General features: G+C 40.3%; 1 protein-coding gene across 2 annotated transcripts; it reads left to right on the top strand.

Moving 5' to 3' along the window:
- Positions 1-2,682: 2,682 nt before the first annotated feature.
- On the top strand, positions 2,683-24,161 carry LOC143279556 (tRNA endonuclease ANKZF1-like). 2 transcript variants are annotated; one of them, XM_076583626.1, is made up of 16 exons: positions 2,683-2,817; positions 4,616-4,800; positions 6,318-6,409; positions 6,821-6,917; positions 8,280-8,533; positions 9,177-9,292; positions 10,374-10,521; positions 11,513-11,735; positions 12,680-12,835; positions 14,369-14,614; positions 14,986-15,724; positions 18,319-18,430; positions 19,561-19,659; positions 20,235-20,315; positions 22,475-22,542; positions 23,133-24,161. In XM_076583626.1, the coding sequence occupies exons 2-16, from the start codon at positions 4,626-4,628 to the stop codon at positions 23,245-23,247; spliced, it is 2,721 nt and encodes a 906-aa protein (XP_076439741.1). In that variant the 5' UTR covers positions 2,683-2,817; positions 4,616-4,625; the 3' UTR covers positions 23,248-24,161. The 2 variants fall into 2 exon arrangements, with proteins under 2 accessions (XP_076439741.1, XP_076439740.1); XM_076583625.1 differs by lacking the exon at positions 2,683-2,817 and adding an exon at positions 2,826-3,016.
- Positions 24,162-24,477: the final 316 nt, after the last annotated feature.

The raw sequence follows: 24,477 nt of genomic DNA, 5'->3' as shown, positions 1-24,477 counted from the left end.
CAGGTGAGTCATTTTTGTATTTATTCATATCTTGGTTTGGCTACCTGCTTGCCTGTTTAAATGCCACGGGTTTGAAGCATTGTTTTCTACACGTAGATTGTTTGTACGGAAATACAAAGATTAATTACACATGCAGTGGATAATTATTTGTTAAAGAACACATGATTTTTGTGAATCATCAAGGCCTGGCCAGTTCCCAGAAAAGAAGAGACGTCCCATGATTATATGTACGTCCTCTACTTCTTGGAAAACAACAGCAAACAAACAATTTTTCTGTTACAAGATATTCACTTTCACCCACGATCGAAGGGCATGTTAGATCTGAATGGGACACAGCTGTCATTCTGCTTCTCACAACTCAAGCTTCAGATGTGTTGCCATACTTTTTAACAACAAGTTTGAATTTCAAATGAAAAAGGTATATAAAGACCCGGAAGGGAACTAGGTATATTTGCTTCCGTTTAAAAATATGAACAAACACTTTTTTGTCTGAACAGAGATAATCTAGATTTGTATATTGAGTTTGAAAACCGCACATAATATTATACCCAAATGAGGTTGGTGGAGACTAGAATCTTGTCGTGAACAGTACTTATGACTCAGTGTTACAATTACAAGTTTCAGTTTCAGTTTCTCAAGGAAGCGTCATTGCGTTCGGACAAATCCATATACGCTGCATCACATCTGCTGTATAGGCAGATACCTGACCAGCAGCATAACCCAACGCGCCGAATCAAGCCTTGAGTGCATGCTTTTATATTTGTGTACACGTCAGAGTGGATCAGTTTCTTCTACTTTTTTTTTTTCCAGAAGACAATAATCTAGTTGCCATGAGTTCTTTTTCAGTACACCACGTGCAAGCTGCACACGGGACCTCGGTTTATCGTCTCATCTGAAAGACTAGACGCTCAGTTTGATTTTCCAGTCAAACTTGGGAGAAAGGGTGAGAGCGGGATTCGAACCCAGACCTTCACGGACTTTCTATATTGGCAGGTGAGCGTCTTAACCATTTTGCCGCCACCTTCATCAATTGCAGATCTTTGCAAGAACAATTTGGCAACTTGATTTTAAACCTTGATGTAACTGATGTATGGAGGAAACCGAATCCCAGTATTAGACATGGCGACGAAACAATCATTTACGAGAGTCGATTGGATTTTCTTTGCAGTAGGTCTGTCTGAAACTGTTGTTTTATCTTCTGTCAAAGCCGGATGCCGAAATAGGCCTGCATCATGTTTACAGAACACATTACTCCATGATACCACACTCTGTCAGTTACCAAAGATAGGGAAATTGAAAAAAAAAGACGACTTTGTGTAAATTTACCTATTCGTTGCTAAATTAATATAAAACCTTCACAGAAGAGATAAACAATGAGGAAAATGTTATTGAGAAATATGCTGTTACTCTCATAAAAAAACAACTTATGAATATCTCAAAGGATGAAATACAGTTCACCATTGTATACATAATTTGTGTGTGTATGTTAACAACTGGATATGCCACGATGAAGAAATAAGAAACCAAGGTACGTTTTACATGATATCAATCTAGAAAACTGAAGAATACAGATCGAATCTCTCAGTGGAAAAGATTTGTGTATTGACAGTCGAAGTGACACGCCAAATGGACACTAATCAATCAAAAATAAAGGAAGAATTAATCTCGATTAGTAGAAATGGAGAAACCATAATAGAAGGCGTGTTCTTTTACGACTGATTACTAGCAAGATGCACAGCAGAGGGTGAGAGAATAACTAAAGAGTTTTGCGCTCTTGAGAACCGTAATGATGTCAGCAAGCAAACGAGAAAATTAACTTTAGATAATGGTACTGAAATATCAAACCATAACAGAAATTGTCAAAGATGTGAAACTGATCAGAGAGGCGTTTTTACAAGAAATTATATTCAAAGAAACAAATAGAATATTGTGAAATACCAGTGGAAAACTTCCCAAAACTAAAAATATTAGAAAAAATTCAACCAGAAAGGAAAATATCTTTCGAAGAAGCTACCCATGTATTGAAAATACGAAAAACAATAGAAGTATTGGCTCGAATGGTTTACAGTTAATTTTCAAAGTTCAGTTGGTAACAAATTAGTGGAATTGAAGCTCTGGGTGATAGCTTTCTGAAAGATGAACTCTCATCACCACAGACAGAAGGCATGATCACGTGCATTCCTAAAGAAGAAGCAGCAAAAGATTTACTAAAAAGAATTGGAGGCCTGTATTTCCCTCCAGAACGTTGCATATAAAATCGTTTCAACAAGCATTGCATATAGCTCAAATATGTTCTTCCTTCTTTGAATAACGAAGACCAGACAAGTTTTATTAACAATGAGCAGAATTTTAAAAAAATTTAAGCAAATCATGTATATATGATCACGCACATAATAATAGACATAAATATGGACAGACTCTTGTCGGTGCCGTTTGATTAACGTGTCATTATTTCGGTATATTTTCAAGAGCTAAGGTGGTGGTTGATAAGTGGTAAAGAATCCAGGTTGGGTTTGACTCTTAGCGAGTCACATTAAATCATTCTTTAGTCAGTTTGGCGGCTTTTAATAACTTGTTATTAATACTAATAGACACCCGGGTTGCATATTTCTAGACAGTTTGATCGTGTTCTCTAATAAGTCAAGTCACTCCAAATAAGGGACATTACTCTGGAGACAAATAGTGGTTTTCGTTTCAGTGTCGTCGCCTTTGTGCAATAGTCCACGTGTGTTTCCATCTGCTGGTGTAATCACCATTTCTCGTCTAAAATTAACAGACTGATTGATACAAAAGTCCGTTTACTTCGGCTAAGTAGAGGTGAGTGCATCGGGGAAGTACGACTGTTAAATTGTCGTGTCCAGCAAAGCACAAAAGTGAAGTGGATGTATCCAGTTAATAAAACGGGGAAAAAAGTATAAGACCGAGTGGTGTTGTGTTTGAACTTTGATACCAAGCTTTCGAACTTTTTCTGGAACATCATAGGCACAATGCCAGATTTGAAGAAAACGAATAAGATGTAAGTGACGTCAATTGGTTGACCTTCTCTTTTCTTCCTCAAATGTTGATCATTCTGTCACAGATAGGGGGATCCGCAGGAAAAAGCAGTACTATTCTTAATCAGTTAATGGTCCATGTGTGTTTCAGTGTAACTTTCCATCTCTTGGTGTAATCACCGTTTCTCGACTAAAAATTCCAGACTGATTGATTTAAAAGTCAGTTTACTTAGGCTTGGTAAAGGTGAATACATCGGGATAGGACTATTTTTAATATTAGTATTAAAAGTAATTGTATGTCACTGTCGAAGGCCAGTGCCCAACAAAGCACACAAGTGAAGCAGATGTGGAGGGGGGGGTGGGTGTTTGTTCGGTTGTTTTTTTTGTTTTTTTTTGTTTTGTTTTTGTTTGTTTTTTGTTGCTTCTTTTTTTCTTCTTCTTTTTTTTAGATATAACTATAAGACAGAGTGGAGTTGTGTTTGAACTTTAATACTAAGCTTTCGACCAATTTCTGGAAATCACACTTCACAGGCATAATGCCAGATTTGAAGAAAAGGAATAAGATGTAAGTGAGGTTGATTAGGGGCATGATTAGCTGACCCTCTCTCTTCCGTTCAACCAGAGTGACCATAATCAAATGTTGATTATTCTGTCGCTGCTGGGGGGATCTGCAGGAATAAACATTAATTCTTCTCCTTTTTTTTAAGAACTTTTTTTTAAGGACTTTTTTTTTTTAATTTGCAGTATCTAGGCTAGACCATTCTGGCTAGCGAAGCGCCCCCCAGGGATAAACCCCAACTGGCACAGCTCCAGCTTCAGCCTGTCTTTGCCACTACTTTGAACCATGATCCCTGAACTAACAATGAAAAATAGTAGTAGTAGTAGTAGTAATGTAGGGACTGGCAGGTCATCTGCCTAGACCTCTCGGCCTTTTTTATGTCCCCATCAAATCTTCATCTTCACTTCTATCTTTTTATTTTATTTATTTATTTTCTTTTTTGTATTTTGTTGCTGGCTGGGATACAATGCACACACTTCTGCAAGCACTTAGCTTTCATTTATCATAACCAAAAAAATTTCTTCATTGCCTTTGTCTCCCCCCCCCCTTTCTTTTCTTTCCCCCTCACCTTTTCCTCTCTCTTTGGTGGTGGTTCACAGGGGAATAAAAGTCAGTTGTTAGCATTTTTTGTAGCCACTGTGACTGTCACCCTTGACACAAAGGTGTCAGTAGTATTGGCCTCCACAGCTGTCAGGGGCATGGCATTCCAGTCTCTTCAGTCTGCTTCTTCTCTTGACTCCTTTGTTTTTGCAGCCATCTTCTTCTTTTGCTTCTTCCAGAAGTATTTTGTGGAAGCCACACTTGTTTTTTGCTTTGTTTTTGTTTTTTTGTACTATTTTACAATTCCAGATACTTGTTGTGGATAAAGAATACATGGGAGGGGGGTGGAGAAGAAAATGCACTTCTTTATTGTTACAAATAGATATAATTTTTTTTAGTAATACGAATAGAAATGCATTCAGTTCAAATTGATGACAAAATGTTGTTATACTAGTTCTACTACAGCACATCATGGTCAGCTGTATTATACACATGTACAGGAGTTTACTTCTTTTCTGTCTAGGTTGAGAGTAATGGCTCAGTCTTCACCACAAAAACTTCCCCGTGGAAAAGCGGAAACTTACAGCACTGTGCCTCTGTCAGACACAGCTGCTGTAACACCCCTGTTGCTAGACCTCAGCATTGCTACCTGTAATCCTTCTGTTGAAGATGATGTCGTCACTGAAGCTGTGTCACAAGCCCCTGAAGGTAATGAACTTTGAACTAGAGAGAGAGAGAGAGATGTCTGCATGAAGATATAATCATATATTATATATATAATGATGTATATATATATCAAAACCTGTTTTAAGTTCTTACAATTGACATATATATATATATCAGTTATCATTAGCAGCTTTTCCTTTTTGGAACCAGATTGCTACTGCATTTATGTAATGTCCCCTTTTTTTTCTTCTTTTTTTTCTTGTTGTTGTTGTTGTTGTTAAGAATTACTTTGATTTTAATCAGTTAGCATATTCAGTTATTTTATGTTTAGTTTGGAGAAGTATTACTGTTAGTAAAGATGGTACTCGAGAAACAGCTGTCAAAGTGTCATGTTACCATGACACATGATGAGTTCATCAACTTCATGTGTGCTTGCTGAGCACACAGTCTAGGTATATCTCTTATCTGAAACAGTGAAAGACTAACAACTAGACCACCTCTCAAGGTCTAGTGGAGGGGAAAGTAAAAAGTCCCAGTCCATTACATCAATTAATGCATTATATCTGTTGCACTGAGTAACTTTATATATATATGTATATATATATATTTTGCTCATTTCATAATTTAATTCACTCCGGACAAAAAGCCCCAATAGGGGCCCTACTGTTTACAACCGTTTCAGACAAAGGGCCCAGTTTGGTGTCATATACTGTACCATGTCAAACTGATGCAAACTAGGCCTATTGGTTTGCTCTTCAGACAAAGGGCCCAGATTGGAGCCTTAGACAGTTTTGAATTTTTGGAGTGGCACCTAATTTCCATAATGACGTTATGTGCTAAGAATATCTTGACTAACCTTTCCAGTCTCCACTGCGACCAATAAATGCAGCATGTGTGTTGCTGTGCTTGCGAGCAGGAGAGTTATTTTTGCATTGTTTCACGTGAACAGTGCGTGTCAGCAATGGCACCTGACGCAGTTTCACTTCAGTCACAAGGCAGACAACAGAATTAGACAAACAGGCCTCATTGTGGATATATAACGATCTGAATTTAATATGTTTCAAACTCTTCGTGCTTTCCTGGTTTCGTTTACAAATCATCAGTGTGTGCAAATTTTGAACAAAAAATATGGGTACTTTTATCATCTCACTGTATGATAGCATAAGAAGGGAGGAATTTTTTCCATTTTGTCCCCAACTCACTTGTTGTCTTGCTGATCAGTTTTGAAATTTTCAGTCCATTAATTTTGACATTTGTTTTTTGCTGATTTTATTTCTTACCAAAGCAAAGGGTCGTCTGTGGGGAACTAAGTGAGTTAATTACTTGGTCCATAATAATAATAATGATGATAATGGTTGCTGATGAAAAATTATGTAGTTTGCACACTTCTCTAGAAAAATTGAATGATGTTTATGTTTGAGAATTATTGACAAATGCAGTTTCAGGTGTGAGGTAGAAAATGAAACGGATGAAAAAAAAGAAGACAGAAACATTGATCAGTTCATCATTCATATCCAGGATTATCTCCGATGAATAATAATGTATGTTATCTTTTGCAGTGGAGAACAACAATGGTGATGGCATGTTCACAGTGTCAACACGCATGTCATGTACCTGTTGCAGTGTCGTCTTTACACATCGCACAGAGCAGGTCTGTGTTTTGTATCATGTGTTCTGATGCGAACTTTGTTTTGTGAGGTTATAAACCTAGATTATTATTTTACTGTAACCTTTTTAAAAATCTTTTGTTTTTCATTTGTGTGGTAGGTTTTTTGTTGTTGATGGTGGTTTTTTTGGGGTTTTTTTATTTTTATTTATTTTTTTTATATAATTTATGGAATATGCTATTTTCAACCTTCAAGATAGATGCAGACATGCACCCTCACAACACACATATACCCACACCCGTACACACCCACACACACACACTCTCTCTCTCTCTCTCTCTCTCTCTCTCTCTCTCTCTCTGTTTGTAGCAAACTGTGCTTGTGATGATACATCAAGAGCTGCCTTCAGCAAGAAGCAAGCTAAATTGTGGTGATTATGCGTACTGTGTCCCCAGAAAGCTCACTTCAAATCAGACTGGCACCGCTACAATCTGAAACAGCAGCTGAGAGGAAAAGCCTGCATCAGTGAAGACCAGTTTGAAGCCATGACAGGTAGGTGTTGTGTGGTTTGTGTCTGGCCTGACAGGATGGTTATTGTCACAAGGCAAGCAGTGGTAGCATACTTTTTGCTTCACAAGGCACTGCAGTGCATAAGGTGCACCCCCTGAATTTTTAAGAGAAATGTTATTTTGAATATGTATGTATCCCCCTGAAAATTGAGTGTGACTGCCTACATGGCAGGTGTAAAAACAGTCATAAACGTAATAACCCACACGTGTACACAAGCGAACATGGAAGTTGAAGCCCACAAATGAAGAAGAAAAAGAAGAACTTGTATATGGCACCCACATCTGATAAACTGCATCTGCCCAAAAAAAAATTTCAAAAATTTTACATCTTTCCACTATAACTTTCCACTTTAGACAACAAACACACAAAAAAGAAACGGTGGGTTGGGAGAAGGGAGTAGGGGAGGATGAAGGATAGCCAGGTAATACATGCTGTAAACCCTCACACGGCAGCAGTTGGAAGCCATGACTGGTATCAGATATGTGACCCATGTTTTCACCTAGTGCGACAGGTAGGTTGATGTCATATTTTACATCACCGAGGATTAATCTGAAGCCATGATTAGTGAGTGACCTGTGAATATCAAAGTTTTAAATGCTAAAACTATTACCCAAAAAATTTTTTTTAATTTTTTTATTTGTGGATATGTGATTGGTCTACGATCAAAAACGAAGTACTGTTTTTCAGTTTTAAGATGTAACCTTCATGAGCTTTGGGGTGGTGTGCATAAACACTCTTTCCTTCCTCTCACTCCGACAGATTCTAACCACAAAAGCATTATCCCTTCACTCTGGAGAGGTCCTGGAGTGCCACACAGTCTCTGACAGAAGCACTATTCACCAGGTTCCTTCAGGTTTATCAGGAGTGTGCCAAAGTCTGGGTCTCTGCAATTCAGTGCAAATGTTTTGTAAATCCTGAAGCTTCACTGGTTGTGCTGATATGGGTTTTTGTTGTTGATGTCATTATATCCATGGACTTGAATCTGCAGCTGTTTATTGTGTTAGTAATGGGGTGTCTACCTTAACATTGTTGTGGGGTCAGTATCTTTAGTTAAGACAATAAGAGGTAAAACATTTGCCCCCCAAATGCCCAGCTATACTTCTGTTTTTTTTTTAACTTCTACTACTGCTAGTATTAAAATACTGTTGATGCTGACAGGACATGTTATCAGCTGTGTGGTGCTACAGACAATACGATCTCATAGTTTATTAATATTTACCTTTTTTATCACCAGTGTCATGTATTTGCTGTTCATGTTTCAGTTTTTGTGTATAATACCAGTGAAGTAACTGTTCATCCCTCTTGCCCCAACAGGGATTAAAAGATTCAGAGAATGTTGTGTAGGTGAGGTGTCCAGCATATCAGGATCAGACGATACCTCCACATCATCCGCTGATGAAGAGAACGGTGCCAAACCCACAGCGATCTCTGCACGTCTGAAGAGGCTGCAGGTCTGTGACAACACCGACATGACAGACAGTGAAGGGGAGGATAACTCTGCCATCATGGCAGCCACACGGAAACATCCCAAAGTGTTCTTGAGGAATGGCAGTGGGCAGCTGATCTCTATGTATCGCTGCGTCCTCTACCATAAAAAGGTAAGAGCGCTTCTCTATGTGTGTGAACATTTTTCTGTTTCTTACCTCTACAGTATGAATGTCTGATAGTGGATGACTTCTATAAGACACCTGTGTGAATATTGTAATAGAACTGCTGCTTTGAAATTCGGAAGGGTGGGAATCTTTTTGAATTTGGTTGGGGTTTTTTTTGTGTGTGTGTATGTGTGTGTGTTTTCTGCTTTTGTTGGCATCTTCCTCAGTTTACACCTCTAGGGCAGTATTTACACAGTGAAGCCATGTGCTTTGTTTGAGTTCAGAGAACTGGAGTTGATTGTGCAAACATAGGGACCAGCTTACGTTGTGCTTACAGTCCACACACTGAATGCTGGCATGAACTGTGGTCATCAGCTGACATCATGGCACAGAGCTGTTTCAGCTGTTTCCTTGCGTAATCAACAAAAACTCTAGACATGTGTCATGTATACAGTGTGGTTTCTTCTTCATTGTGCTTTACTGATACAGGTACAATGCTTCCACAAACAGCAGCACACAGCAGCAGGCAAAAAATCTCACCAATCCATTACAAATAGATAATATGAGTGGTTATAATGGATACTGTTTTACACTGTTCTAACTTCTGTTAAAAACTGTGATTGTGTATGTATTGTGTGCCATGTTGCAGTCCTCACCAAACACCCCGGCAGAGCTGGTATCCCTGGCAGAGCAGGCCAAAACCTACACCCGAGTTGCCATGGTGATGTTAGCTGGTGGCCATTTTTCTGCTGCCGTCTTTGATGGGTGAGAAAACAGTAACACAGTAGCAGCTTACATGTGTGGCTTCAGATGTGGAGCTTTAAAAAAATGGTTTACTTGTTCATAATTTTAAATGTAATGTTAACATAATTTTGTGTGCACATACATAGCAGGCATGAAATGGTTCAAGGCAGGACATTTTTCCAACCTCCCAGGTCAACAGATAAGCAAACTTGATACCTGATGTACATGTGTAAACGCATGCAGAAGATCAAATATGCATGTCAAAGATCCTGTAATCCATGTCAGTGTTTTGATAGGTGATGGAAACCAGAACATACCCTGCAAGCACACTCCTGAAAAAAAACCAGACTATTGTTGCATACATGGTGCGGTAAAAGTTGGTCATACTTGTAGAAGCCCATATCTTTACAGAAGTGAACTTCGGAGTTGAAGCCAAGGAACACAGCTTGGTTGAGATAGTCCATGACCATGTGTTGTTGTGACTATTGCAGAACAGAAGTAGTGGTGCTCATGTTTTGTGCTGTGTTGACTGTTGCAGAACAGATGCAGTAGTGCTCATGACTTGTGCTGTGTTGACTGTTGCAGAACAGAAGTAGTGGTGCTCATGACTTGTGCTGTGCTGACTGTTGCAGAACAGAAGTAGTGGTGCTCATGACTTGTGCTGTGTTGACTGTTGCAGAACAGAAGTAGTGGTGCTCATGTTTTGTGCTGTGTTGACTGTTGCAGAACAGAAGTAGTGGTGCTCATGTTTTGTGCTGTGTTGACTGTTGCAGAACAGAAGTAGTGGTGCTCATGTTTTGTGCTGTGCTGACTGTTGCAGAACAGAAGTAGTGGTGCTCATGACTTGTGCTGTGTTGACTGTTGCAGAACAGAAGTAGTGGTGCTCATGTTTTGTGCTGTGTTGACTGTTGCAGAACAGAAGTAGTGGTGCTCATGTTTTGTGCTGTGTTGACTGTTGCAGAACAGAAGTAGTGGTGCTCATGTTTTGTGCTGTGTTGACTGTTGCAGAACAGAAGTAGTGGTGCTCATGACTTGTGCTGTGTTGACTGTTGCAGAACAGAAGTAGTAGTGCTCATGACTTGTGCTGTGTTGACTGTTGCAGAACAGGAGTAGTGGTGCACAAAACGTTCCATCGCTATGTGGTGCGGGCCAAGCGTGGCACCTTACAGAGCGTGCGTGACAACCAGGGAGGAGCACCCAAGTCAGGGGGCGCCTCTCTCAGACGCTACAATGAAGCTGCTCTCGCTCGGGTCTGTGTCATTTGGGGGGATTGCTGTTGTGCATGTCTGTGATGGGGGTGGAGGGCAGGGTTTTCCTGGGGTGGGGGAGTTACACACTGGTATTGGTGGTAGTTAGGGGCTATCGGTACTGCAGTATGAAGATGCTTAGAAATGATCATAAATCTTTGAGTCAGTTGATACCACCAAGCAAGAATGTGTGCTTTTATGGTGTGTGAATATTTATTTGTATGTATGTGCAGGTGTGTGTGTGTGTGTGTGTGTATGTGTGTGTGTGAGCACAACTACATGTTACATACTATTGTTTTAGAAGGAAAAGCTTTATTAACTTTTTGTTCTTGAAATGTCCTTCACACAGTTGCTGAGCTAAAGCAGAGACTTTACAGTTTGATGCAGGCAGTAGTTTCTTTGACCAGAATATCAGTCTGGTCAGCTGTCTACAGCTATCTAAAGCATAATCTTTCACAGCCTATCAAATACTTAGACAGCAGTTACATGAAAGTGACATAACACATATCTTCTTGCATGCATGCCTTTCTCAATCTCTCACACGGATTCCCCTGTTCAGTTTAAAAAGTCTCTTAAATCGCTCCTCTTACAGTCTGCCTTATATTTTATTGACGAATGTGTTTCTGATACTTCTGCTGCTTTTTGTGTGTGTGTCTAGCTGTGTTTGTTTTGTGTGTGCACATGCTTTTTCGTGTATGGTGTACTTGATGTGTGTACATTTATCCTGAACTCCACAAGCTCCCTGCGTTAGGGGTGTGAGTATCAGTCTGCATTAGTGTTATTATTATTAATAGTCACTGAGAAATTGATAGTTGTTCAGTAGTTTTTTGGGGGGGCTTTTTCATGCTTTTAATGACTCGCAACTTCATTTTATGTGCTCACACGATTCATTTTGTTCACTGGATTTGTGAAGCGCTTAGCGCTTGCCTCTGCTTGTATTGCAACTCTGTATAAGAACAGATTATTTTATTAATCACCGTCTGTGTTTCAACAGGAAATCCAGGAGCTGCTGGCAGGCTGGTCCCAGCACCTTCAGTCCTGTCACCTCATTTTCCTACGCACCTCCACCTACAGCCGTCACATCTTCTTTGGCGCCAAGTCCCCTGTGTTCAGCAAGGATGACACGCGTGTGCGTACCATCCCGTTCACAACAGGCCGGCCCACATTCAACGAGGCCAAGAGGGTGCACCTCATGCTCATGTCTGTGGAGTGCTTTGGTGAGGGATTCACTGTGTCATTACCATTTACGGTACCTGTGTCGCTCTGGTGACGTGCTCTCCCTGGGGAAGAGCTGCCTGAATTTGTTGTGATAAAGAGTAATACAATGCAATGCCATACAATACAATACAATACAATGCAGTACAATACAATACAATTCAATACATTTCAACACATTTCAGTACATTTACAATGCAATTACAATACAGTACAGTACAATTATAATACAAATTACCTTTATTACTGAAGACAGACAATTACTGTACCTGTGTACTGAAAACAATGATAACGGCTGTGTCAGACTATCCCTCACACTGGAGACAGACAGCTAATACACCTATGTCAAAGAACCTCTCTTACTTGGGTAAAATTAAAAGGCATGGGGAAGGAGGGGGGATGGGTGCAATCAAAGCTTTTGGCTGAAGGCTTTCGTTCTTCTCAGCTTCGGTGAAGGAGAATTGAGTCCTGTTTTTAAAACGTGGTTGGGATCCCTGATAAGGAAAGTCAGAAAAGTTTGTTTATTTGTTTTTTTGTTTTGTTTTTTTTCAAAGTGAAAGGATAGAATGTCATTGCCGTGTGTGCCAAGATCACATGGATTTTTTTTTATTGGTGGGGGGGTTGGGGGTGCAGCAAGGTTGGACAGCAGTGGTAGTGCATCAAAAAGACAACACACAATAATTGGTATTGTCTTGGTATTTGGTACTCTTGTCTTTTGTATTGTCTTAGCTTTGTATCGGTATTGTCTGTGTGTGTGTTGCTACGATAGGGGGTGAGGGGGGAAGGATGTACAGAGGAATAGGTGGGTGGAGCTGCCAGTGCAAGTGCAGGCAAAAGCTTACACATTTTCTATAAAGTTCGTTTTATTCAGTGATTATGTCACTGTGCATTGACTTTTGAGGAAGCAGAGTGTGTGTGTGCAGTGTTGTCTATACCTTGTGTTCAGGTGATGAATCAATGGTGACGAGCTTCGTACCTGTGTCTCCTCCCCGCCACCTGCATCCCAACACTGGTCAGCTGGTGGTGCGACCTGACCCCTCTCCCTCCCGCCGCAACAAGGTCAAGGACAGGAATGTCAAAGGCGATGTTGATACAGTGGAGGGTAAGACCGAGGAAGAGCTGGTCCACTTTTTGTTTGGGGTTTTTTTTTTGTGTGTGTGTTTTTTTCATGTTCTCACTATGTGTGTCTCTGTCTCTGTGCCATTTTGTCTTAGTTGAATTTGTTGTCTTTCCTGTTGATGAGCCATTGTTCTCATTCTCTTTGATGAAAGAAAAAGAGGGGGGAAAAAACGATAGGACTGCACTGCTGTGTGTTTGTGTGTGAATGTGTGTCAACTTCAATATCTCTGTTTGCTTTGCTCCTCCCGAGGTCATCATTTTCATTTCTGAAAGACATCAGTCTGATCAAGGTCTGTTTCCTGTTTTTATGTCTCCATCAGAATTTGTGAGGTATTTTGGCAGTGATTGTGGATGCAGTTTACAGACTAAGTGACAAACTCTGTGTTAAGAGGTGAGTGTCTGTACCTGCTTATCTGTGGTCAGCTCTTCAGTCAGAACTTGTGAGGCACTTTGGCAGCAATTGTGGAAGTAGTTTACAAACTCATACATGCTCACTGTTCTGGAATAGCTGTATTTTTTACGGAAGCATGTAAAAATTGAAGACTGGACATTACTGCTGCGGATCGCACATTACAATACAAAATATAAAAAACCAATAAAGAAACAAATGGTGGCACCTTTTTTTCACAGGTGGACTAACATTATGAAGGATGAGAAATTGTAATTCAAACAGTGCGTGCATGCACACAAGTCCTAACCAGCCATGGAAGAGCTGAAGTAAGAGAAAGCGCAATCAGCTGAAAAGATGGCTGGCTGTCACAAGTGAATGTGTAGGGTTGATGAAGAAAATGGAAAGGAAACCCTCACTGCAAAAAAAAAAAAAAAAGAAAAGAAAAAGAGAAAAAAAAGCAAAACAAAACAAAATAAAATCAACACTACCAGACCTTCAGAAGAGGAAGCTTAGTTTGTGCACTTTCTGCAAATATGAATTCTCCATCAGTTGTGGTGGCTGTGATGATGGCTGGAGTCAGGCTGAATCAAAAAGGATGGAAATAATGTGTTCCTGAACGTTTGTTCCTGATTTTTACATTATCTTTTCCAGATCTTAAGAATTTGGCATATGCATGTATACAAGGTGTGTGTGTGTGTGTGTGTGTGTGTGATTGTTCATACCTGTAATTTGTACTATTGTATCGGTGTATTGATACACATATATATGTGTTGTTTTTTTTATGTGCAGAGATATGTTATTATGCACTATTGTATATATAGTGTTGTTTCATGTACGGCACTTAGAGCCCTTTACATGGGGGTTTGAGCCAGATAAGTACTATCTATTATTATTATTATCATCTTTTTTTTTCTTTTTTTTTTTTTTTTTTTTGGTTGTTGTTGTTTTGTTTTTTTCACTACACATACTTTACCGTGACCCACTAGTGCAGACTCCGGCAGGGAGTCTGATTCCTGTCCTGTGCAAACTACTATCCACCTATGCGGAGAAAACGAAAGTAGCTGTGGCCGATATTATTATTATTAGTATTATTACAAGCTAAAAGACAATTGAACTGTGTTACAGGTGAGGAAAGGCAGGTGGCAGGCCTTGAGGAAGAGGGGGACAACAACCAGTCCGACGTGGAGGTGGAGCTGGTGGAGGTGAGGGAGGAGATTCAAACTGACCACCTGCAGGAGTTTGCCTGCTCCATGGGTGGCGCACCCAGGAGGAACAAGAAGAGGAAGAAGAAGGGAGGCCAGAAGGGACCGGATAAGGAAGCGGCGTCCCCACAGCAGGCTGCTGCCAACAGCGTGGATGGAGAGCAGCTGAGTATGTGTCAGAATGATGTCTGTTGCTGGGTCTGGTTTCATGACAGAATTGTATGGCTTGCGTGTTACAGGTGTGTTTGTGTGTGTGTGTGTGTGTGTGTGTGACCTCTTTGTGTGTGTTTGTGACATCTGTGTCTTATCTGTAAGTGTGTGTGTATATAATGTGTCTTATCTGTGAGCGTGTATGTGTGTGTCTGATACCTGTTTGTACATACTTGTGTGTAGCGTGTGTGTATTTTTGTGTTACTTTTGAGTGCATGTCTGTGTGTGATACCTGTGTGTACATCTCTGTGTTACATGTGTGTGAGTGATACCTGTGTGTATTATGTGCATGTGTTACATGTGTGTATATTTGTGTGTATGTGTGCGCAGGTGAAGAAGAAACACAGATGAAGAATAGGCTATACACCTGCTGCAAGGCAGGGGACGTCACTCAGCTGTCACAGTTACTGGATCAGCTGACAGGAAGGGATGGTGCCAGCCACAGACCATCTTCAGTGGACCATCAACAACAGCAACAACAACAACAGCAACAACAACACGTTATGACAGTGACAGATAATGGGCGTCCAGACGACTTCTCACAGAACGCTTCACCTCACCACCACCCACCACAGCACACACACCCCCACAGTCCTGACAGTCAGCAGGACATGAGGAGAACCTCAGCCATAGCTGGGGACGGTGAATCAGATCGTGACAGCACAGAACAGAGAGGGGAGACAGACAGTTTGCAGGAGAGATCGGGCACCACCAGCCATGACCATAACCCCACCCAGAGAAGAAACGAGTCAGATAGTTCGCAGGAGAGGTGGGACTCCACGAACTCTGACCAAACCCCAACCCCTCAGTCGTGCACTTCCACCCCTAACACAGAGCAGCCCGTCATCTCACAGTCTGTGACCGGCTGTGGAACAGATACCTCGCAGACACACCCTCCTGGCACTGATCCCTCTCGGGACGGGGGTGCAATCCGCCGGGGGAGGTTTGAACGCGTGGTCCTGGGGAGGTATGGTGAGAGAGGCTTCAGTCTGCTGCACGTGGCATCCTCATCTGGTCAGGGCGACATCATCACCGCTCTTCTGGCAGCAGGCTGTGACCCCTGTGTGAGGTCAGTAGGTTTGGTGGTGATGAATGTGTGATTGTTGTGGGTTGAGATTCTGGGTGTAACATAATACCATTGTTTTGGACATGGGTGCTGATTTTTTTTTTTTTTTCTTGTGTGCACACGCCTCAGTTCTTTCAAACTTCACACCGCCAAACCCCAACACACATACACACACACACACAAGCACATGCACATGCACACATGCACATGCACACATGGGCACACACAAACATGCATGCACACTCTCCTCTCTCTCTCTCTCTCTTCTCTCTCTCTCTCTCTCTCTCTCTCTCTCTCCCTCTCTCTCCCTCTCTCTCTCTCTCTCTCTCTCTCTGTCATTTTGTACAATAAAAGTTGAAAACAAAGTCCTTTTTTTTTGCAAGAGTGTGGTATGTACGCAGATTCAAGGGTGAAGGTTTTTTAAATTGTTATGCCAATACACCACTGTCTGATCTGAGACAAAGATAATGACAGCACACATAATCTGTTTAGATCTATTTTTTATTCCATGAATAGGAAAAAGAAAATATTGATGTAAATTGTACATTTTATGGTTTACTCTCAAGATTGAAGTTATAATATATGACGTTCTTTGTTCAGTTGTTGGTGCTACAGTTTAGTAACTGGTGGTTAATTAGTTATGTAACATTTTCGCCTTACCATGTTGTACTTGACTGTTCTATATAATCTTCAGTGAGTTATGGGACTTGGATTATGTCATAAAAATAATGATGATAATAATGGATGCTTATATAACACACGATCCAGAAATCTACTCTAGGTGCTTAACAAAACACTTTGTGTGCACAACACATTGCATCAGTGTGACATACACACACCAGATGTGACCAGCAAACTACACACACACACACACACACACACACACACACACACACATATATGTATACACTCATAGTCAAGCACACTAGACGCAAAGAAGTGGACCTTCCACAAAGTGGCCAGTTTTGAGGCCAGATTTGAAAGAGGCGAGGGAGTCCGAATGATGAGGGTTATCAGGGAGCTTGTTGAAGTTGTTCCATGTCTTTGGCAATTGAAAAGAAAATGATCTGTGTCTGAAGGTCTTACTTGTAACTTCTGATGAGAGGCATCCTGTGAAGTCGAGTCAGATAAAGAACGAAGCTGATGAGACAGAGTATAGATGTGGAGAGTTCAGAAAGATACTTTGGGCAAGATCTGTTGACTGCAGAAAAAGTCACATGGAACAACTTCAACAAGCTCCCTGATAACACCCATCATTCTGACTTATAGTCTATTCAATCAGAAACGGGCAACCAGTGGAGAGACTGAAGGAGAGGAGAAACATGGTCAAATTTAGAATCTCTGCAAATGAGTCTGTCCTCGTCAATCAGAATTTGTTGAAGTCTAACAGATATTTGGAAGGCCGGCCAAAAGAGAATTGCAGTAATCCAGTTTTGAGAGAACAAAAGCGCATACAAGTGTTTTGGGTGCATCAGTTGAGAGATAGTGGTGGATAGAATTGATTCTATGCAGTTCCAGATTCTCTCAGACACATTCTCACTCTCACTCACATTCTTACTCTCACTTACAGTAGTTCAGTAGTTGCTCTCTCTCTCTCTCTCTCTCTCTCTCTCTCTCTCTCTCTCTCTCTCTCTCTGTCCCTTCCCTTATTCTCACTCACACTCACTCACTCACTAACTCACATACATCCTCAGTCGCACTCACATTCACACTATCTCATTCTCTCACCCTCACTCACACTCACACTCTCACACTTATTCTCTCACTCTCATCCACACACTCTTTCTCACCCTGGCACTCACACCCTCATGACACATCTCCATCCTCTTCCAACAGAGTCAGGACAGATTCCTTCCCACTGTACATTTCAGATGAACCTCTCTCGCAGCCTGTGCTGGTCGTGTTCCCTCCTCCCTCCCTTACCAGCAGTTTTCCCCTTTGAAGAAGTAACCCACTGCTCCACTTTATATCCCTGCAATGCTGTTACATGGCACACTTTATTTGTGTGTGTGGCCTTGTTGTATTTATCTCTTCTTTTTTTTTTAGGTCATGGAGCACATAGTTTCACCTTGTTTTTTCTCTCTCACTCCCCTTATTTTATTTTCTATTTATGCAATCCACATATAATCTAAGTTTCTTTGTCGGCCAAAAAACAACCCAGCCAACTAAACATTAAAACACATGAAAAGTCACACACACACACACACACACACACACACACACACACACACACACACACAAATAAACAAAAGAAAAAGAACATTCTTGATTCATGAACATTTTTTTCTGTGTGATTTGATCTTTGTGGACAAATTTTGTATTCTTTAATGTTCAGTGCCACTCAGAATGTGTTGAAATCCATTTTTAATGCCACACATCACATCAATAGAGAGAGAGAGAGAGAGAGAGGCCATGTGTGGTTCATTTTATAGTAATGTCATTTTGAAGTTTTCTTTCATGTGAAGCACTCTGAGCTCCTAGAGACTACAGAGAAAGGATGATATACAAATTAAAGATATTGTTATTATCATTATGATTATTTAATCATTATTGTTAACATACCATCATCATGAATATATCGATATTATGTTTATCAGAGATAAAAGTGGCAAGACTCCCTACTCTGTAGCCGGAACTAAAGATGTCAGGAATGCTTTCCGACGTTTCCGTGGAAACCACCCAGACCACTATGACTATGATGCTGCTCAGGTGAGTACTGCTTGGGCTGAAAATAAGCGTTATCTTTTAAGGTAGGTTTTTTTTGTTTTGTTTTTTTTTCAGTGTAACTTTGTCCTGATGATTATGTATTGACTGATCATGTAAGAGGGTGTGGTGGAGTGAATGAAATGCAGTTTGTACAGGATAATTTAACATTGACAAGCAAAAATTATATACATGCCTTTTTAGACAACATGTTGGTGTCTTTTTTCCTCCTGAATATGATTGCCTCACTCTGTCTCTCTTGCTCTTCACCAATATGAACACTTGCACACAATCCAACACACACACACACACACACACACACACGCATGCACGCACACACCTACACACACACACACACACACACACACACACACACACACACACACACACATACATGGATAATAGCTCTTAACCTTTTGAATACTGATTTTGTCACTGTGTCTCACTGTACAGATCACACTTTACCTTTTTGTTACTGTTTCTGTCACCATCTCTCATGTGCAGAGACCACACTTTACCTATGAATGAATGAATGATATGGATACTTACATAGCACCTGCCCTCGGTCAGACACCAAGCTCTGAGCACTTTACAAACATGGGGTCATTTGCACAACGGGCTGCCTACCTGGGTACAGCCGACTGACAGTTGCCATTGGGCGCTCATCATTCATTTCCTGTGTCATTCAATCAGATTTTAGTCATGCACACATACACACTCATATAGACATGTAACATTTTACGTGTATGACCATTTTGCTTATCTACCCCACCATGTAGGCAGACATACTACGGGAGGGGGTGGGGATGGGGGGTGCATGATGGGTATGTTCTTGTTTCCATAACATGAACATAGGCATGGATTATAGGATCTTTAACATGCACATTTGATCTTCTGCATGTATATACATGAAGTGGGTTCAGACACTAGCAGGTCTGCACATATGTTGACTTGGGAGATTGGAAAAATCACCATCATTTACCCACCAGGTAACCCTGGACCCTGAAAATCCAACACTTAAACCACTTGGATATTGCGCCCGTCTTTCAGTTGCTGATTCAGTCACTTTGTCACACTGTACAGAGATCACACTTCACTTTCAGTAACTGATTCCATTACTCTGTCTCACTGTGCAGATACCCAGTGCACTGACAGCTGAGCAGGAGGCAGAGAGAAAGCTGAGAGAGGCAGAGAAACGGAAGCTGCAGAAGAAAGCCAAGCAGGAAAGGCTCAAGGTATGTTCTGTTACACCACCCTGAGCAAGTAATAGGACATCTGTGGTAAACTAAAACAACTTTTTACACACACACACACACACACACACACACAGCTTCCTTCTCAGCCCTATCCATTTAAACACATACACTGGTAAACACGTTTTTCACAACACACAGACATGTTTGTAAAGCAGTTCCACTGATCAGAGAGGCAAGCTGGATGACTGTGTGTGTGTTTTACAGCTTGGTATTTTTATATTGATTACACCACGATAGTTGTTTAATATGTTGTGCAACTGTATTATGTATACAAAATTTGTTCGTCGATGCCTGTGTTTAAGTGTGTGTTTGTGTGTGTGTGTGTAGATAGTGGAAAGGTAATGTTTTATCAGGTTTAGTTTGCTATGACTCTGTTGTGTGTGTTTTTGTTATATATGTGGCATGCCAAATTTTACTGTCATGCTTGTTGTCTGCATGTGTGTCACAGCTTTCACCACACTTTATATCTCTCATCGAGATAATGAAAGTATTTCTGATTCTGACTTTAGTACTGTTTTATGCTGAATAGTATGGATGACTGTGTTGTGTTTCAGGAGAGGAAGGCGGAGGAAGCCAAAGCAATGCAGGAACAGAAGGAAAGGGTTCGTTTCTTGGCCCTGTCTGATCGGGAGAAGGTCAGTGGCTGAGCTAGCGCTGAATGAGTGTGAGAGACATTGGAGCAGTGACCTGGTGTTAATACGCCCATCTAGGAAGCGAGTGTCTACAGGTTCAATTCCCGTACAGACCGGAATTTTTACTCCTCTGTCCACTTGACCTTGTGTATTGATCTGGGTGCTAGTCTTTTTGATTAGACAGTAAATTGAGGTCCTGTGCATGTGCAGCATGCATTTAACACACGTGAAAGAACCCACGACAACAAGAAAAGGGTTGTTCCTGGCAAAATTCTGGAGAACAAAAATTATTAATTTTAAAACAAAATTAACACATGTGCTGACAGAAAGAAGGAATAAAAGTGCGGCTCTGTATTGTGGTGAAGCACTCTCCCCTGGGAGCACCCTGAATCAAACACAGAGAAATATGTTGTGACATAAAGTAGCACAATACAATGCAGTGCAGTACAGTACAGTACAGTACAGTACAGAACAGTACAGTACAGTACAGAACAATACAGTACAGTACAGTACAGTATAATACAGTATGCAGGACAATACAATGCACTACAAAGCAGTAAAATACAATACAATACAATATGTAGGGATATGGAATAAAGTGGTGGGGGTATTTTTTTCTTCTTTTTTATGTAAGGAAGTACAGATCAGCAGTAATGTGGCTGAGTGAACCAGTTGGTTGTAAATGCATGTATGTTTATCGGCCTGACTCTGTTAGAATATCTGATGTATGGTTGATATCGTTTGTGTCAAAATCCACAAATGAAAGACACCGGACTCACGATCATATTTGACTCACAATCAAATTTTATTCACTTGCCTCTCCTTGGGATATATATTATATATATGCTAGTGTTAACTTTCTTTCAGAAAACATCCAAAAAAGGAACATTCCAGATCAGTCAATCAAAGTGGTCTCTCACCCACATGATGTGAAAATGACAACGGCGGGAGAATAAAGGTTACCCTTCTGCCAGAACTGAGTCACTTCCTTTTCATCATTAACACACTCTCCAATTATGGGTTTTCTTCCTTTTTGCTGAATGAGAAATGTGGTTGGAGGCCAAAGGGGGAATCAGCTTTAGCATTTAGAGCTTCAAAATTGATATTTAATCTTTCTGCAAATATTTGTCAGTGTTTTATCCAAGCAGAAGCTTGATGCCATAGCATTGTGCACAAGAATATGTGTGTGTGAGGTGGGGTGTGTGGAATCACAGATACATATGTGAGTGTGCGAGTGCGCGCTAGAAAATGTGCTGTACATTTGCGGATAGGGAGGAGGGCCCACATGCAGTAGGTCTTCGTGCTTGTATTTTGTACTTGTATGCAAGGAAGTTTTCCTTTTTTCATGAGCACATTGTAAAGTCTGAAAGAGCATAGGCCTCGAGAGGAAGAATGAAGAATGTCTCATCACTGCAGTCAGTGTTGGTAGGAATTCGCATCCTTGCTGACCAAAAGTAAAACACTTTTCACAGCAGATGAGGTCAGGAATGTGTGTCATGTTTGTAAGAAGCACATTGTTAGGATGTTTTGAAGAATGCCCTGTGATGAACCTGAAAGTTTGCATGCAACACAGCAACTGTTCTGCTAGAAAACTTGGCATGCAAGGCAAGGGATTCATTTCTTTTTTGTATTTTTTGTTTTGTTTTTGTTGTGTTTTGTCCACCTCTGTATGGTCATGACACAATTACAAAGTGTTTCATTATTCTGCTTTTCTTTTCTTTTTTTTTCTCTTTTTTTTCACTTTTCTTTCTTTTTCCTCTTCTTTTTTTTTTTTTTTTTTTTGAGACAGTCGACATCTCTGCTTCTATTCACTTGACACAAGGATTAATTTCATGTACCCAATTGAAGCATTGAAACATTTCATCAAAGCATTTTTTTCACACACCATAATTATTCTCAGTAACTGAACTTGGTTGTTATTGTGTTTGTTTTAAAAGCAGTGCATTATTTTTTTTAGTACTATGTCAATAATTATTATGTGATGTGTTGATGTTACTTTTGTAATGAAGTGATAGTGTGCATATTGTTTGTTGTGCCTGTGTTTACTTTTGAAGTGAAGTGGCAGTGTTCATTGTATAGTTTGTTGTGCCTGGGTGTGTGTGAGTGCATATTAAAGAGTGAGTGCCCTGTGTATGTGTGATAATGTTTGTTATTGTCAACAGCGTGCCCTTGCTGCAGAGAGACGTCTCTTGGCACAAGCTTCTGAGCAGGCTGTTAAGTCTGTGTTGAAGTAAGTAATGTATTTTTGGTGTGTGTGTGTGTATGTGTGGATGACACACAAAAAGCTATTGTTTTGTTGTTCACAAGTTGTTGTTACCCTTTCCCAGTGTCTCTCAGTCTTTTTTCCATCACTCTCTCTCTTTCTGTCAGGCGACATTCAGAACATATTTAAAAAGAGTGTTTTATTTTTTAATGTGGACTGTCCTTTGTTCCTAATTTCTTTGCATTTCTTGGTCCATTTAAGCTGAGGGAGATACCAAACAGTTTTAAGGATTGGTTTGCGTCTTTTCATTAGAGGGAAAGGAGGATTTGGTGTGTGTAAATAACAGTTGTTGTTTTGTTTTTGTTTTTTGTTTTTATTATATGTTTCAGTTTGAAGCATTGCATAATCTGTCAGTATACAATCTGTTTTAAAGGTTTGTTTATATCTTTTCATATGAGGCAAGGGAGGATGTGTGTGTAAAATCAATTTGGTTGGTTTGTTTTTAGTTGTTAGGGACAATGGAAGTCTATTTTACCATGCTAACCATCTAATGTGTCATAATGTACATCGGGACTGATGGTGACTAGAGTTTCATCACATAGTGGGTGTGTTTGCAGTCGTTGCTTTCAGTGTGGAGTGGACATCAGTGGGAAGGTGCCCTTTGAGTACCAGCAGTTCCAGTTCTGCAGTCCCAGATGTCTGAAGGAGCACAGAATGAAGGGGGCCAAGTGAGAGAAAAGCAAACACAAAGAGAGAGAATGGGGCTGAAGGATATGAACAATGACTGCAGTTCTGTTGAACTGCAATAACAAACACTCATTTTTGGGTGGAAGAAGCTGACGTTAAAATCAACGGTTGTACTGCTGTTTATACTTCATTTGGTGATGTGCTGTCAAGCAAATATTACCAACAAAAAAAGCAATGTCTGTGAATATTTGCACATGTTTTCATCTGCATTTGTTTACTGTCAGCACTCCTTGGGGATGATGTGAAGCAAAACACTGCATGTAATGTGACTTCAAGGATCTGCAAGACTAATTCTAACACGTCTTCTTGTCTCCCTTTTATTCTAAGACAGCTCAGGGTTTAGATTAGTCAATTATAGTATTGCACAGCAGTAAAATGCATTACAGCATGTCAAATATCATTATGCTGTTGGTGCTCATGAGTCTGTGCGTTACAGTGTTATTGATGCTCATGAATCAGTGTGTTTCACTTTATGTGTGGATATGTTTGTTCCAGTCCTGAGAGAATAAACCTAAAACTTATGTGTGAGTGTGTGTGTGTATGAATGTTTTTTGTGAATTCCTCATTATATACAGTTGGATCAATTTTAAGACAGAGTTATGTGACTTATGAAAAGAAATGGAGTTGTGTGGAACACAATTCTGATAGTCTTGTGTGAAGTGTCTGGACTGGTATTGTGAAGCATAGATAATGAAAAATATTTTTTTCTTTAAATCAAGGCAAGAAAGCTGTGGAGTGCAGAAAGTGAATTCTCAACATCTGTGATAACTATGATGACCATGTTGATGCCTGTTTTGGTATCAGGTAAAAACTGTGCTGACAGTGCTTTTGTCATATGGGAATAACATGTCAGTTGATATTTATGGAGTGTGTTGCAGTATTACTGCATCTCTGATCAAGTGAATAAACTGAATCACTCTGGTAAATATTTTCTTGTGTGTATGTGTGTGTGAGTGTCTTGAAACTTTTGCCTTTTTTCTTGGACTGTTTGTGTGTGTGTGTGTGTGTGTTGTAGAGGAGAGGCTGGGTTGCAGGGGAGAAAGTTCACCAAAGTTTTAACTGCATGCCAGACTGTTCACCAAGAAAAACATATCTTATTTCAAGGCATTTATCCATTATTAGTATGAGTTCATGGCATAACAATAGTCATACCTCACAATATTACCTGATGTTTGGGTTTTTTTCATCAATTAAACAACCATACAAAATCATACA

Source organism: Babylonia areolata, chromosome 2 (genome assembly GCF_041734735.1).
Source record: "Babylonia areolata isolate BAREFJ2019XMU chromosome 2, ASM4173473v1, whole genome shotgun sequence".
Taxonomy (NCBI): domain Eukaryota; kingdom Metazoa; phylum Mollusca; class Gastropoda; order Neogastropoda; family Buccinidae; genus Babylonia; species Babylonia areolata.
This window is presented reverse-complemented; position numbering and strand designations above follow the sequence as displayed.

What these genes read in the sequence shown, in the direction of transcription:
- LOC143279556 (XM_076583625.1), top strand. Translation starts at nt 2,988, where the DNA reads ATGCCAGATTTGAAGAAAACGAATAAGAT. An exon ending in TTGAAGAAAACGAATAAGAT is followed by an intron (nt 3,017 to 4,615) that starts GTAAGTGACGTC and finishes TTTTCTGTCTAG; the next exon opens with GTTGAGAGTAATGGCTCAGT. An exon ending in TTACACATCGCACAGAGCAG is followed by an intron (nt 6,410 to 6,820) that starts GTCTGTGTTTTG and finishes CTGTGTCCCCAG; the next exon opens with AAAGCTCACTTCAAATCAGA.